At 38.2% G+C, this 12,470-nt stretch overlaps 2 protein-coding genes across 4 annotated transcripts in view; one reads left to right on the top strand and one right to left on the bottom strand.

The window, feature by feature from the left end:
• WASHC4 (WASH complex subunit 4) overlaps window positions 1-10,756 on the top strand; it is a 43,005-nt gene extending 32,249 nt beyond the window's left edge. For all 3 annotated transcript variants that reach the window (XM_065653466.1, XM_065653396.1, XM_065653324.1), the window contains exons 26-34: window positions 121-229; window positions 939-1,005; window positions 1,719-1,805; window positions 2,339-2,486; window positions 3,709-3,805; window positions 4,224-4,420; window positions 5,470-5,569; window positions 7,460-7,535; window positions 8,280-10,756. In XM_065653466.1, coding sequence (XP_065509538.1) covers window positions 121-229; window positions 939-1,005; window positions 1,719-1,805; window positions 2,339-2,486; window positions 3,709-3,805; window positions 4,224-4,420; window positions 5,470-5,569; window positions 7,460-7,527 — 873 coding nt within the window. In that variant the 3' untranslated portion in view covers window positions 7,528-7,535; window positions 8,280-10,756. The remainder of the gene's footprint in view (window positions 1-120; window positions 230-938; window positions 1,006-1,718; window positions 1,806-2,338; window positions 2,487-3,708; window positions 3,806-4,223; window positions 4,421-5,469; window positions 5,570-7,459; window positions 7,536-8,279) is intronic.
• APPL2 (adaptor protein, phosphotyrosine interacting with PH domain and leucine zipper 2) overlaps window positions 10,696-12,470 on the bottom strand; it is a 44,144-nt gene continuing 42,369 nt past the window's right edge. Inside the window, exon 21 of the mRNA XM_065653587.1 lies at window positions 10,696-12,307. Within this exon, the coding sequence (XP_065509659.1) occupies window positions 12,179-12,307 (129 nt within the window). The 3' untranslated portion in view covers window positions 10,696-12,178. The remainder of the gene's footprint in view (window positions 12,308-12,470) is intronic.

The raw sequence follows: 12,470 nt of genomic DNA, 5'->3' as shown, positions 1-12,470 counted from the left end.
AAAATGAAGCTGCAGATGTGAGATAGGAATACACTGCAAATAGAATTGTGTTGACGTGATGGGAAAAAAGATTAAGGGTGGGTAATTATTCTTACAAATTATTCTAAAATATTTTTCTAGTATCCCTTTGAAAGAGCAGATAAATTCAACCGTGGCATCAGAAAGCTTGGAATAACCCCGGATGGCCAGAGCTATCTTGACCAGTTCAGACAACTCATAAGTCAAATTGGTATGAAATGCTATCTAAGACAATATTCTAAATGTTATTAAATGGAAAAGGTCTTTATAGTCTTATAACTGTGAACTTTTAGGTCAGGCTAAAACTGGATTTAACTCCAGTCAGATGGAAAGTACTTCACCTGCACCCAATGTGAAATAAATACTCTCATCTAATTACACAGAAATGGCCCTTGCATGTCTTAATTTAAAATATAGCTACAGCTTGCATAAATGTCTGTTCCCTTTTAAGTTCTTTATGCTATGGAACTGACTTTTATCCAGACTATGTATATTTCCCAGTAAAAAAATAGTACTTTTAAGTTCATTTATTTCAGAAAATGGCCATATATCCAGCTGAAGTAACTTTGAGTGACGCATGGCATTACAGTGGTATTTTCAGCTGTTGATGCTGTAGGTGTGCAGGATGAATCTAAACTTGCATTTAATGTGCCCAGTGGAAAGAGTTTGTACTATTTGGCCCTTATGCTATCATGAAAGTGAACACAACCTTGCCAGTTGATGTATTTGTAGTTTATTTCTCTACATAGACTTCTTATACTGGTGTTCAATATAACTTTTTAAACTTGGCTTTTAGAAGAGTTTCTTTGCCAGAGAAATATGGCAACTTTAATTTACATTTCAGAGCTTATAGGAGTTATGAAGAGTGTGTGTATTTAAGTAATTATAAATTACTTCCTTGTGTTTTCTTGTTTTTAAAGGCAACGCTATGGGTTATGTACGAATGATAAGATCTGGTGGACTTCACTGCTGTAGTAGTGCAATTAGGTACTTCCACAAATATTTCATTTTTCTGTTTGCTCCTTCTCATTCTTTTGCTCCCTATTCATGCTGATATTCCCTAGGTTCTTACCCATCGCCCATAAATTTTTGAAAGGTCCATTTTTATGCCTTCCGGGAAGTGGAATTATCAAAAACAGTGCTGGAATTCAGAACTGTACAATCATTGTCATAAACCACTAAAAATCAAACAAATTCTATGAAAAAATGCTGTGAAAGTGTTAATAGAATGTACGTGTAAGTCATTAGTGCTTAATTAAGTCAGTAATTCCTGATGTTAATCACTTTGAGGGCGCGTTGAGGAAAAATACTACAAGCCTTGAGGAACTTGGAAAAAACATTTCTTTGATGCTTCTTGCTGTATAGATGATTATCTGTATTTATATAACATCATTAAAACACAGTGACTTTTACATACAAAGAAGTAGTTGGTTTTCTTGCAAGTAATAGTGAGCTTACACTTATCAAGGGCAGCAAGTGCTAGAGAAAGGAGATAGTAGCCCGGTAAAAGCAGAAGTACAAATAATGTGTGTGTTTAGAAGTGAATTTGATAGTGCTTGGATAAGAATGGCATGGCAGGTAGGATAGAACTTCAAGTAGTTTGCGCCCAGAAGACTAGATTAACTAAATTATAAATTATGGTAGAAACTTCAGTGTATGTAGACAGTTGAGCATAATCCTAATGAACAGTAAGTTTTCAGGTTTGTTCCTGATCTGGAAGATATCGTTAACTTTGAAGAGCTGGTGAAAGAAGAAGGACTCTCAGAAGAAACACAAAAAGCAGCAAGGTACCCTGACTTCATGCTTTCGAGGTCTGGGGCAGGGATGGGATGAGAAAATTGTAATTTTAAAGTTACAAATGCAGCTGTTAGTGGTGTTTTATGTGTGTGTATGTGTTAAAAGTTCAACTGACTTTATGTAAAAATATTAGCTCTTCTTAAAAGCGTAGAAAATAGGAGGAGTTGTTTCAAAAATTTGAAGTGGCATTTATACTAATAGACTGTTAGAACCTGGTTTCTCGGTAAAATCCTTGTGATTTAAGGGCTAACAAGTTTTCTTCGCTACGTGTCCGACATCTACTTTTAGAATGATCCGGGCCTTAGGAATAAAAGATGCAAGTATTATATTCGTAGACATTTTTTGAGAAAACTAAACCAAGACAGAGGATTCAAGGTGGCTGTAGAGGTAGAGTATAATCTTTGGTCCAAATACTGGATTGTAGATGTAGCCAAGGGGTGAAGAGAGGGTTGTTACCCCAAAGGGTGAGTAAGCAAAGCAACTTGTAGCAGAAATCAGGTAACACATTGTTTATCCTTTGCAGGCAGTTGGACTCTGTCCTCGGTGACCTCACACGTAACTTTGCAGAAGGAACAGAGTACTTCAAAATGCTTGTGGATGTATTTGCTCCCGAATTCCGCAGTCCAAAGAATATGCATTTGCGGAACTTCTATATAATCGTTCCCCCACTGGTTAGTATTTGCCTTGTGTGCACCAGCTCTTACTTTAACCAAATGTATCAGATCAGGTTTGTGTTTAAATATTTTGTATTAGGCTGTTGACTACAGTATTCTACTTTCTTTCCTGATTATGAGTGGGATTGTTTTGAATGTGGCTTTGTTGGTAGTTGTCCAAAGCCATGTTAGTCTTTATTTACATAAGTTGTGTACTAGCAGTCAAAGCTAAATGTCAAAACTTCTATTTGAATCAAATTTGGAGGAGCCAAGATGAAAAGGGAGGAATTGGAACAGCAAGGATGAAGGGAGTTTAAAACTATGTTCTTCCCTTCTCTGATGTGTGTGTTTTTTCCGCTTCACATTAGATATTTTTAGGCTCTTTTAATGTCATGTTCCAATGCAGTAAAATTGGGGCCCTCTGTGTTCCAATTGGACTTGCTTTTCCTAATGGGTTTTGTTCAGAAAGAGTCCAACTGCACTGAGGTGATGCGCACTTGAGTGCAGCTTTGTGGGCATTTGGAAACAGTTCTGTTTGAAGGTCTCTGTGATCTAAACAGATTTATGTGTAACTCAGTTTAGAAATTAATTTTGAAGTGCCAATGAGCCATAAACTTAAGACTGTGAGAGGGCAGGTATGTCATGGTGACAGAAGTGAGGGAGGGTAAAGGCTTTTGACAAATACTTCTGTTCTTTATCCTTCTCATTTGGGGAGTTTTTTATCGGATAAATAGAGTTTCGGGAATATACCATCCATTTTAGTTTTTAAAAGGCATTTCAGTGCACTTAAATTTGAAAGTATGTCATAGGTTTTCAAGAAGTTGTAAATGTACACACATTTCCATGTCTGTAGTTTTAAAACACTAATATTTTTAAGCTTCTCAGCAACCTAGGCAATTTTAGTTATACTTTACTTGTTTACATATTTGCCTCTAGTAATCACCAAGAGAATGCAAAGTAATAGTCTGACAAGAACTGCAAAGATGAAGGATGTGCTTTTTGATTTTTTTTTTTTTTCCCTTATGCACATGCAAATGTTTTCCAAAGCTTAACTTACTTTCTTCCCCAGAGATTAGAAAAAGGACAAGTTTTCATACAAAAATGCCTGATGATGGGAGACACAATTAGCGTAGTTTTGGGCATGGAATTGTATTCGTAGCTAAGACCATGCATGTGAATACCTTTTAAAATTTGTTGATCTCTCTCTTGATGATTCCAAGACAACTTTTCACTCTTTCAGACTCTCAATTTTGTAGAGCATTCAATCAGTTGCAAGGAGAAACTGAACAAGAAAAACAAAAGTGGAGCAGCTTTCACAGATGATGGGTTTGCCATGGGTAAGTTCCAGCATGCTGCCTGGCCTTTGGGTAAACCAACATAATGGATATTTGCAGTAAAAGTTTTGTTTATATTTTGTGTGTTCCAATAACTAAAAATTCTGTAATTTAAATTCGGGTGGTCTTGGCTTCAGTACCATGGATTTGAGGGCTATTTTTTTGTTCAGAATCTCCTAAGCACAGAGTGGCTCTCAGCAAATGCGAAGGTACACAAGCCCTTGGGTAAGTTATGAGGCTTTAAAAAATTGAAGCTTTTTCTTATTATTATTTTTCCTGATAGATTTAATTGTAAATTAATTGCAATTTAAATTTTAATTGTGTAGGAATTATTGACTTAGGCAGATCCATTAAAGACCTTCATAAAACACTTTACGAATTACATGTTGACTTCAGTAATGTAGTTTTTTAATGACTATAGGTGTGGCTTACATTCTGAAGCTTTTGGATCAGTACCAGGAGTTTGATTCTCTGCACTGGTTCCAGTCTGTTAGAGAGAAGTATGTGAAGGAAATAAGAGCAGTAGCAAAGCAACAGAATGTGCAGTCCAATAATCAAGATGAAAAACTACTACAAACTATGAACCTTACCCACAAGCGACTGGAAGTTTGTTTACAGGTATAGAGTGGGTCTGATTGCCTGTTCTGTGTTGAGTTCTGCACTTAACCATGACAATTCAGGTATGTTTGCTGCTGGAGCTTATCAAGAGCAAAAAACACAGAGCATTGTCTACAGCAACAATGCAAAAGGAGTATAAAGACGTGAGGTGTATAATCTGAAGGGAGTATTGTGTTTGTAATTTTTGAGTAAGTCAGGAGCTTGACCAGGTTAATTGAAGTCTTTGTCCCATGGAGTTTGAAATTAAATGCAACTAAAACCTAAATGTTTAAATAGAAGAACTTTTTGGCTAAATTTCTTATAACAAAGACTTTACATGATACCGTGAACCTCAGAGTTGCTTGGGTGTTAATTCTGAGTTGCTGAGTTGAATGATGCACCAGCTGTCAAAGAGAGGAAGGATGCGTTTGAGTTTTGAAGCATAGCAGTTCAGGTTTCATCTGTGGTGTAAATGTGTGCTCTCTTGCTCCCGTGGTGTTTTCTCTTACCACCACTCCCCTGCCTAGGCCTTTTGATTTGAGGAGGCTGTGGGACAGATCTGGACTTGGCTGTTTGTAAAAGCCCGTGATTAGATTCTGTAAAAGCATGGCTGTTGTTGAAATAGATAAAGCCTTCTATGTCCTCATGACTCCCATGAGTCTGTGCTATGTTTGGTCCTCTGTTAAAAAACCCACATCACTGAACCTTGTTCAGAAACTGATCAAGCTTGTGGCCATTTAAATTACTGGCTTGCATGATTTTCCATGGGCAAGTTGCTCCAAAATCTCATTGCTGCTACAAACCTCATTTTCAGCCACACTGGATTAGTGACAGATTTATTGCACTGATGCTTCTTTGCTTAAATTGCCCTTTAAAGTTTGTGGCTGACATTTGCTTTGTAAAATGCATGTGAACATGAATGGAGGAAGAGTTTTTCAAAAGCACTTAAGAGGTTTATATATTGAAATCTAGTTGCCTTAGAAAAAGGTTTCTGAAGAATCCTGCTTATGTCTGCCTACAATTCATTCTTGTGATACACTGACACTCGTCTTCTGTATCTTTTCCCTTAGGAATTTGAACTCCTTTATTTCTCACTGAGTAGTGCAAGAATTTTCTTCAGAGCAGATAAAACTGCAGCAGAAGAAAACCAGGAAAAGAAAGAAAAAGAAGGTGAGTGAATGCTCTGCGTAGAACACTTTGGCTTATGTGAAGACAGTGTACCTTAGTAGGGAAAGTGCCTTTTTTCTTTTTTTTCCGTAAGTGCTTTTTTGCTAGTGGGTTGATTCAGTATTCCAGAAAGAGTTTTATGGAGTCGAGGGTGATTGAGGAGTCAAGAACAACTCACAGAGGCCTTCTTTGGAATGGGTGGATTTCAAGCTGGGCTTCTGGGAAGAGGAAAAAACAAAACAAAACAAAACACGACAAAAAAACCCCCGCACACCCACAAACAACAACAAAAACCAACAAACCCACCACCACAAAAACCCCCAAAGAAAACCAAAATAAAGCAAAACAAACAAAAAAACAACCCCAGACTGACAAAAACCACTCTCTCCCCAAAACTGCAAACAAACAAAACCAACAAAACCCCACAAAAACCAGAAAACCAAACCAAACCAACCCCAACCCAAACAAACAAAAAACCCACAAAAAACACACCAAAAAAAACCCCAAACCAAAACAAAAACCACACACAAAAAACCACCAACCAAAAAAACAACCACCAAAAAACCCCCAAAACAATAATAGCAACAACAACAAAAAATAGCTGAAACAACTACAAAAAAAAACCCCAAACCACCACCACCACCACAAAAACCCAACAAAAACCCACCAAAAAGCCCAAACAAAAAACCAAACAAAAACCCCTCAACAACAACCAATCAACCAACAAAACTCTGATACCGCAAAAAACCCAACCAACCCAAAAAATTCTGGGACCAGGAGAATTCCTTGCTGGCAGTAATATTTAATTCAGTTACTTCAGCATGACACTTACGCTCTCAATTACCAGTTTTCCCAGTGGCACCTTTTCTGCACAACCGTAGCTGGTGTGAAGTAAACTGGTGTTTTTCACCTGTTGCTCGGCAGCTGGTTTTCAGCTTGTGAAGGCAGATGATACAGACACTATATGTGACTTTCAGATGTTTATGGTATGTTTTGGTCTGCCATTGAATAAGATCTTAATTTGTGGTGTTGTCTCTTGATGAGGTAACATGGGTATTTTGTGTTTGATATTATGCTTATATAGTCTCCCTCATGGATTCTGGAAGATTCTCTTCAATAGGGGAAAATTATTTTCAAATAAATGAAAATGCTTCTAAGGATTAAGATATAGAAGTGTAGTTCGGTCCCAAGTTACTTAGAAACTCTGGTAACAGTATATGAAAAATGTAATTGGTAAATAATTTTCCACTGTAAGTCTGACAAAGGCACAAGTGACCTGTGAGATTACAGTCACTGAGCCAAAGGTCAGTTTTCTCTTGCACTAGGAAAACAATTGGCAAAGAAAGAAGACTTTAAGCCTGAATTTGTATTTGATCATATTCAATGAAGTTGCTCAAATAATTGCTTAACTCAAAAAAACCAGCAACTACAAGCACTGTGAGTAAGAACAGACATAGTACACTGGCTTAGTTAGGAGAGCATTCTGTAGAACAGCAGTTAGTTATATCTCAGGTGAAATATTGACTGTGGTGCTTCATGTTTAGTTCTCTGAAAAGTGTGGTTTGTGGTGAGAAAAGCTTGAAATGCAGACAAGGCTGAAAATCTTTGACCATGGTCTTTGCTGTAATATTCGGGCTTGGACCCTGAAAAAAGGTGTGTCTATGTAATCTTCACACAAGTTCTACTGATTGAACGAACTTTTCACCCCAAATACAGATTTCTTCATAGGGCCAGGACCCTTCATGCTGCAGGGTCAGTTTGCGTATGCTGACCATGGTATTGCTGTATCAAGTGTGTTATGACATCACCATAATATACATCGTAAGACTTTGGTTTTACTGCCTTGAATAAAATGTTGAACATGATCCATGTCTTCAATTTTTATTTTTGTAGAAGAATCTGTTAAAACAAGCAATGGAGATCTTCCCAACTCTACGCCTGCAGATCCTGTTGTGAAGTGATGTGGCTGGTATGGGTGATGATTACTTACTCGAATAATTCATGTTCTTATCATTATCAGTAACACCCTGTAGGGATAAAAGCTCTAGACTTGATTTTACTTGCTCTGTTAAATCCAAGATGAAATGTACAGTAGTATACTAGCATCCAGTGAGGCTAGGTCTGTGTTTGTCTATATTTCCTGTAGAAACTTCTATTTTTCAGGAGTTTACGTTATTTACAGCACTTCCTTAGATTGAAAATAATGATATAAAATATTGACCTTGGAGGTGGTTATTTTTAAGTACAGATTAGAAAAAAATCTTACTACTTTTTAGATGCATTATTGCATCTCTAAGATAGCATTTCAAAAAAGACTCGTCAACCATTGGTCTAAGATTTGAACTGGTGCATCTCTTCAACCAAAAAAAAATTGAATCAAGATATTGCGCGTATCCAAAAAATATTGTGCTTGTCCAAAAAATAATTCAGACATGTTTTTATGCAGTCCTGTTGTATTTAATGCAGTCACAGAATACACTGTAGGTGTGACAGTGTATGTTGTGAATGTATGTTAAAGCTATTACAGAAGATGGAAGTCCTTATTAATGTTTTATTCCACAAACCCTAATTATTACTATAGATAGTACTTGCACTGTGGGAACTTAGGATCCTTTCAGGCATTTATTTTCCCCTGCTGTTTTTTCCCCCTTATCAGAGAATGGGAAAACCAGGAAAGTTAATGTAATAAATTACTTCTCATTTCATACCGAAGGTCTGATTCGCATCCACAGAAGTAAGGAAATCCAGAGCCAAGACAGAACCACAATCAGCTCTTCCTTTTATGACCAGGCACTGTGTGATGGGTGTCTGTAACTATTAAGTGATCTTACACTTCATTAATATGTTGTGCCTAATTGCAAGTTTCAGCCTCAATTCTGTATTTCCTAGCCTTTGCGGGTCTGTTGTACTGTCTGTGTCATTCATACAGTCTTACATGCCTAATTATTAACAATAATTGCACTGCAGGCTTCAGAAGCTGCTGAACACTGTGAGAACTCTGTATCAATATAACATCTGTTAATGCCTGCAAGTAGAGCTTCTAGATTGTGCAAGAGTTACTCAGATTCCTAACTTAAGTAGCCAGACTTAGCTTAACAGTAAATACCACTTTCATTGAAAGATATAGTTGTGTTTTGATCTCCCAGAACATAGAACACTTCTAGATCTTACTAACTAGAATAAACTACTCTACTCAGCCCAACTGAGAATTACCTTTTTTGTTTGTTTGTTTGTTTTCCCCCACTCTTAACTCTATTTTTAGACCATACTTGCCAGCTTCTTTCATATCTTCTAATTACAAAAAAGGTAAAGTTTTAATTGTTCCACCCACCCTTGGGTCAGTGGTTAAGACAATTCCTGACAGACTGAGAGTTGCCCTTTCCTGCCAGTCACTTCAACATTCAGAAAACTGAGACAAATATGTTTTTTCCTACTGAAAAGACCAGGCCAATACGAAAGTCCTTTTTGTTAGTTCTGAAAACATGACACAGAAGCTTCATGGACAGTTTAAATCAGCTGGGCTCATTAAAGATTTTTATTTTTAATTCATCATAACTGCAGAAACTGCCCTAAAAATGCTGCATTGCTTGATTTATATTTTTGCTTTTTTAATTTTGATACAGGTATTTTATTCATAATTTGTGTACACTTTCTCTTTTGACCAAATTGTGCCCGCACTGACCACTCGGTAGCGCTGCTGAGATCAGCATCCTTGCTGCTGCTGCCAATTCCCATGCTGTTGCAATTGCAGCCTATGTATTTCCATATTCCTGTCTCATCTCACGTCATGTAAGTTCTTGGCTTAGAGTGGCCAAGTGCTACGTTTCCTTCTTCCGCAGCAGCTGCAGAATCATGTCCAGATGGTGTTTGTTTCCCCCAGGCTGGAGTTGCGAGGTAGCTGTGTGCAGTCAGGGCATTGCCCGTGCTCTAATATAATCTGCACTTGTATCTTCCCTCCTCTCATTTATTTTAGAAAGACACTATCTTGGGTAGGTAATACTTTGCAGTTGAACATGAATTGAACTGCACATTTTCTTAATGTATGGTGGTTACCAAATTCATGTGGTTCTGGTGATGGAAGTTCTACAGGAAAGACATAAGCCTATTTTTATAGAACCCTGTTTAATCTGGGAGACCTGAATGTATACTATAGGTGGCAAAAATATATACATAAACAGAAATATGTACAGTGATAATACAGCTATTCTTTCTAACACAGAATTGTAGTTTATATTTCCTTTTTTTGTTTGGTTTTTTTTTTGTTTTTTGTCATGTAGCAGCATATATATGCAGAAAGCTTTTCTCATCTGAAATACAAGGTGGGTCCTGGATTTGGATGTCAGCGAGGGTCACATTAAATCCTTTTCTTCCCCCATAAGGATCTGAAAGGGGTGCAAAATTCTTGCTGTGGTGCTACTACTACTTTCACTGCTTTTGCCCTCCTGATTATAGGAACAAAATAAATCCTTAATTGGTGGGCTGGAGATAAGATGATGGAGCTAAAACAAAAAAAGAGCCCCCACACTAAACTGAACTTGCTCACTCAGAATTCCCAGAGGTGATAAAAGGCCAGTGAGGATGATGAGTTTGCTGCAGGGCTGTGAACCAGGATCTCCAGGTTTATTTTCCTTCATGCCAGGGGCAGCAGAGGCTGAAGGGCGGTCTCTCTCCCTGAGAAGACCGGTGCCACCACTGCCCTCGGCTGTGACATGTGCCAGTGACAGCAGCCGCTCTTCAGAGGCCTCGCAGCCTCTTCCTGATGTGGTTCTGTGCCTGGTGCTGCCTGGCCCTTCCCCCTGGCAGCACCACAGCTTCAGGAGCAGAGCATGGCCCAAGGCAAACTCCAAACTCTCTTTCTGCCCCATGATTATTGGCGTCAGTGACCAGCGATTAGTGATGGCCCTAGCAGCACCCAGCGGGTGTTGGCTTCACTGGGAAGTTGAGCTGCTGCTGCTGCCACAGGGTAGATTCTGGAGGTCCTAATGTGGTCTGTCATCAGAAGTACATTTAAGTTTTCATCTGGTGTCCATCAACAACAGCTGTTTTCAGCTTCTCAGGTACAAAGGACCAAATATAACACTTAATGTTTCCTAACTCATTGTACAAAAGGGTGTTTTGTTATGTCAGTCTCTTTGGTTTGTGAGTAGAGAACATTATGTACATAAAACTGTGTTAATAAATGTAATTTTGAGAACCTCATTCTTAGTGTCTTCAGTGGCATCAGCTCAGAAGGTTTTAATTTTTTTAATAAGACGGCTTCAACTTTTATTTATGAAAAAGTCTTTGTGTCAGTTACTAACAGTTCTCTTCCCTGGTTCCTTTAAACAATCAACAACCAGCTAAATTCAATTTATGCTGTGTCAAACACTTGCAAACTGGGATCTTTCAGATGCTGTAGCACAGATTCTGCTCGCAGAAAATTTAGTTTCCTAATAAGTACTTGAGAAGAGCCATTTGTTCCAGTTATCTTGAGTAATATAAACTATGCCACAGATTACGCCTCCCACCCCATAATTATTGTTTATTTTTGTTTATTCTTGCAAAGTACACTTTTCAGGTTAAATGGGAAAGGAAAAAAAATCTAAACTTACTAGCCAAATCTATCTCGTGTCTAATTTCAGGAAGGTACTATGAGACTAGTCAATATATTGTAGACTTATAATCTAGCATTTTATTGCTCAGTTTCTTAAAACCAAAGATTGCTGGTAGACTCAGCTGTTGTATGTCACCATAATGTTAAAAATACAATGAATTCTTATTATGGAAGTACTCACTTGTCCTACAATTATCATCTCTGGCAACTTTTAAGAAACCTAACCATAGAAAAACTGCACACAACTAACACGCCACAGTTGCTGACTACTTCTAATGTTTGCATGTCAGTGGTATTTAAAATAAGAAATCAAGGAGGTACATTATGTCCATTATTTAATTACAGAATGTGTGAGTGCGGTCCCCAGGAAGGTAAGAGTAGGCACTTAGATTTGCTTTGTAAGCTTATTCTAGATACAATATAAAAATAGATTATATTAATAGGAAAAAAATTTAGTGTTTAACAAATTTTTTTGTAAATAGGCTAGCACAAAAGATAAATCGTCTTACACTTAGACTAGACTAAAAATAACTTCATCTGAAATTAAAGTAAATAGTGCATTTTTAACCTTCATTCAGATGCACATAATCATGCAAACTATGAAAACAGACTATGGTAGGAAATCTGAGGCCTGATCTTTGTTAAAGGAGCTGACAGGTTGCGCTAACTTCAGCAGACTGACAGGCTGCTCACCATGTAAATCTGAAGAAGTGACATTAGCCCTTTGTGGCTGACAGCTGTGCTGTCCCGGCTACCAGCAGCAAGGGGCTAACGCTGAACCCTCCTCCAAGACCATCAGCTTCCCAGCCATGCCTACAGACCGCACGTCCACAAAGGCAAAAAACCTCAAAGGCCAAGTCTTGCTGGTGTTCTGCTGTTAATCCAGAGGCCACGCTGGCTCCAGCAGGAAGGCAGATGCTGGCCCTGTGTGTGCACAGGTGACTGAAAGCTGGAGATTCTTGCAGAAGGACTCCCTGCTGTTCCTGCTCCCATGCAGGCTGCAGGAAACCAAGAGTTTTTTATGCTTCTGATTCCTCCCCTTCTTCATGCAGGGCTCCGTCCTCTTCTGACTGGTCATTCAGAAGCATGAACTTGCCGTCATTCGTTAATGGCACAGACTTCATTAGCTGAGCTAATGCTTCTGGGTCCTGAAGAACAACAAAAGAGTTCAGTGGGCTGCAGCAATCTTTCAGAGGAGCACACAGTTCTCCCAGTACTTCTCATTAAGGTTTTGCAACTTTTTTTTTTATTACGACCTTTAGTCTACAGCAGGGGTGTTAAACTTATTTTCATGGGGGCCACGTCAGCCTC

This window comes from Caloenas nicobarica, chromosome 1, assembly GCF_036013445.1.
Source record: "Caloenas nicobarica isolate bCalNic1 chromosome 1, bCalNic1.hap1, whole genome shotgun sequence".
Lineage (NCBI taxonomy): Eukaryota > Metazoa > Chordata > Aves > Columbiformes > Columbidae > Caloenas > Caloenas nicobarica.
This window is presented reverse-complemented; position numbering and strand designations above follow the sequence as displayed.